We start from the raw sequence: 3,648 nt of genomic DNA, 5'->3' as shown, positions 1-3,648 counted from the left end.
TCACCAAAGGGCCTTCGCCCTCAGCCGGCGCTCCGCTTTGTGCGCGTCGTGTTCCGCCTTGATTTCTCTCCGGTCAGCATTCGCCGCGCCCCGCTCCTGCTTCTTCGCCTTTCGCAGCTTTTGCTTGCGCGTGAGCTTCTGCGCCGCCTGATGTCGACGTGGGCGCGGCGTAAGACACCGGAACATGCATCTAGGACGGCATCGGAACAGGCCAAGTTTCGACCGCGCGCGCCTTGGATATCTTTGTCTTGACAACTCGTGGTTTGAGCAAGCCGGTCGCGCTCGTCGTGGTGAGCGCGTCCGTGTCCATGCTGTCGGCAGCTGCCTCACGCCTGCAAGGTTGTCACGCGCTCTTGGCGGTGCACGCGGCATGCTCCTACGCGGGCGGGCGGCGACACCTGCGGCGCGACGCTGAGCTGCGCTTGCCCATTGACGGATGCGAGTCAGGAGCGGCTGGCTGGCCCCCGGCTGGCTGCGAGCGCTTCGAGCCCTTGCTTGTGCGCGTCCGCGAGGCCAGATATAAAAAAGCTCCTTTGATGTTCGCGGGCGAACTGGCGAACTGGTTCGTGAACTGGTTCGGTGAACTCGCGGTTCGTTCGGTTTCGGAGTTCGCTCTGGACGGCATCCCCTTGGTTCGCTGCATGGTTCGGTCGTTCGCCCTTGGGTGCCCGAACCCTCGAACTAGTTCGTGAACTCGAGCCTTTTCTTTTCTCCTCCCCCCCCCGACCCGCTTCACACCCGCAGGGCGAGGAATACCAGGGAAGTTCGTCTGAACTGCGAACGAACCGCGAACGAACCGCAAAATTTATTTTTTGGCTATGCAGGCCTGTATAGTCCCTGGTCGCCTATTAGAGGCCTAGTACGCCTGGACGCCTCAGCGGCGTTCCCTTTGGAAGTGCGAGCTTCTTCCGCGCCAACGCAGGCTGGGGCGATCGTTGCGCGCCGCTCCCTTTGAGGCTGGCAACCTCTTGTGTCAAGGCCGACACCACGTCTGTCAGCGCTTGCAGACGAGTCTCCATACTGGTCATGCGCTTGTCCAAACTGGCGGCGACGTCCGATCCCTTCAAGGCTCGGCCGTCAACGGCGGTGTCCCACTCCTCGATGGATGAGCCCGCGGCCGCGAGCACAGCCCAAGCATTCACCACCAACATGACGAGCCCAACCGCTGTCAAAGCGCTCGCCCGAAGTGTCAGAGTGGTGTGCCGTCGGTTTTGAGGACACTAGCAGAACTTGCGCGCACGTGCGCGCAATAATTGTTTTTCTATAACTATATGCAACAACAGCCGAGAGTGAAATGTCTTTGTTGTCTCTGTGTAACGAAGGGCCCATCGCTCCGCCTGACGCCTGACCCTCTCAGACCGCCTCTCGGCAGTGCGACAGCGCGAGCACCGGGCAGAGAAGGACGCTGCAGAAGCGGTTGGAGAGGCAGCCGGCGCACGAGGAGAGGCAGCCGATGGAGCCGACGAGGCGAGTAGACACGAGTTTACCATTCTGCCGGGGGGGGGGGGGGGGGCGGAAGCCCTCCCCCACCCACTGCTACTCTGTACTGCATGCAACTCAGCAGTGGTCGCAAGCGTCGCAAAGGGCAGGGAGGCAGCCTCGCGCGCTGTCGAACGCTTCCCCGGCCCAGACAGAGGCATCACAGTCATGCTCTGGCCAGCGTCTGGTGGGTCGGCACTGCGCAACACACGCCGCAATCAGCCTGAGAGCAGATGATGGGGTGGGTGCGGGTGGACGAGGGTGGAGCCGAGTTGGGTGGGAGAGGGAGCACGCACGTGCAGCGGTGCCGAGGGTGGGTTGATGGCACCGCCTGCGGCCGCCCGGGCGATGACGGATTGCGCAGGTATGTTGTTCATGTCCTTCTCCGCCGCCGCTTGGCTGCAGCACCCAATGACGCCGCCCGCCTTTGCGAGGGGGCGTCTGGACGTGCTTGGCGGTTGACGCCGGCCCGCCACTGCGCCTCGTGTGCGTCCACCTCCGTCGAGGTCGACGCGTCGAGATCGGAGCGCATCACCGAGACGCCAGAGCCCGCCTTCGCCGACATGATTCCCGCCTGAGAGCTCGGTGGAGTGTGCCGTCGCCCGAAACGGAAAACCGGACACGGGAAAATAAAGGTAAGATGACGAGGTTTGCCCTGGACCTTACCGACACGGGGAAATATAAGGTAAGATAAATTTTCAGTATACTTTTTTAGCTTGAGCACTTGAGCACTGGATAGGGTCGATTCCGCATGGTACGGGACCCCTCGATCGTCTCGCCCACCCTCACTGGAATGTTCATTGGGGGGGGGTCATACCAAACACGGTGCAGGATCGAGGTGCACGCTGCCGAAGCAGTGTCATCCCCCCTCTCCCCGGCGGCGATGGCGGTGTGACCGATCGAGCTACAAGAGGAGCTTGTTCAGCAGGATCCGGGATAGTCAGATGCACTACCTCACTGGGCCTGAGACCACCACACGACCCTCCCATCACCGTCTCGGATTTATGTGGGGTCGAACCACTCCGGGATGGGCAAGCCCATCAAGTCATTTTCGTCAAAGTAGAGCTCGAGCAAGATGTTCAGCCGCCCGCACGTCGTCCCCCGCACGCTGCCGGATCCAATATTGGTTGGGGACCCGTAGCATCATGCCCTTGGCCCGCGTGCGAGGCAATAATCCGACGTCCTGCTGGGGTGCCGGCCCGAAGCATGTACCGCCATACAGCTGTATGCGGCCCTGGGATGACACGTCTCATAGCGCCGAGTGCCGAGACCAAGAGGGGTCCGGAGTGGTGAGGCGCCGGGTGTGGGTGGGCGTCGAGTCCGTGTCGAGTGTTTACTAGCTCCGAGTAGAGGGGGCGTTCTGCTGCGCTAGGGGAAACCTGGAGCGCGGAGCTAACTCTCGGAGACCCGTGTTTACTTTATGGCCCTTTCCCTGCGAACGCGCACCCCCCAGGGCTAGGGCTCTCTTGCCCGCAACCCGATGCCGATCATCCGGCCCGCTGGGTGCGCTTCTTAGCTCTCACGCCGTTGCAGCGGCGACGCTGCTACATGGGGTGCGCTGTAGCCCTAGGCGGTAGCGGTACTAGCGCCTGCCTTGCAGCATTATGTAAAGCCGTGTGCTGTGCGCCTGCACAGCCGGGCCGTCGCGTTTTGATCTCACGGTCTGTGGGGGGCCGAGGCGCCTCGGGGTGGCTGGCGGGCGGGCGTGTTGAAAAACAGAACACAGAAAACAAGGGGTGGGGGGGGGGAGTAGAAAATACGCCCAAGGGGGCCCAGAGGGGGCCACGTTGAGGCGGCGCGGGGAAGCATAGAGGTGAGAGCAGGAAGGATGGCGCTTAGGATCGGCTTTGTCCTTTGAACAAGGGGGTTCCAGGTTTTACTTTTAGAGATCAGTATTGGATGGTGTCGGCACACCAATCTCTCCCTCTCACATCCCCACACGAGGTCAGCGGCGCGCAGTGCCTCTCTCGCAGGCTGATATTTTCATGGCTGTTTTCGAGCTTGTTTTTGTTTCAGACTAGGGGGCCCGACCCCCTCAGAGGCGGCGGGCGGGCGCCCACAGACCGAGTCCGAGTACCGAGAGATCAAAACGCGACGGCCCAGTCAAGCACCCCTTGTCGCTTGCGTGAAGTGTGTGCAGTGGCCAATGTCCAATGACTCGTACACTTT

The 3,648-nt window shown here is 61.9% G+C and overlaps 1 protein-coding gene across 1 annotated transcript; it reads right to left on the bottom strand.

The window, feature by feature from the left end:
* EMIHUDRAFT_121579 (hypothetical protein) lies at positions 1–2,044 on the bottom strand (the record flags this gene model as incomplete). Its single annotated transcript, XM_005756999.1, has 3 exons — positions 1–147; positions 1,360–1,491; positions 1,976–2,044. 3 exons carry the CDS (start codon positions 2,042–2,044, stop codon positions 1–3), a joined length of 348 nt encoding a protein of 115 aa, XP_005757056.1.
* Positions 2,045–3,648: the final 1,604 nt, after the last annotated feature.

The sequence above is a fragment of the Emiliania huxleyi genome (genome assembly GCF_000372725.1).
Source record: "Emiliania huxleyi CCMP1516 unplaced genomic scaffold EMIHUscaffold_931, whole genome shotgun sequence".
In the NCBI taxonomy this organism is placed as follows: domain Eukaryota; phylum Haptophyta; order Isochrysidales; family Noelaerhabdaceae; genus Emiliania; species Emiliania huxleyi.
Note: the sequence above shows the minus strand (reverse complement) of the source record. Positions and strands in the feature narration are given on the sequence as shown.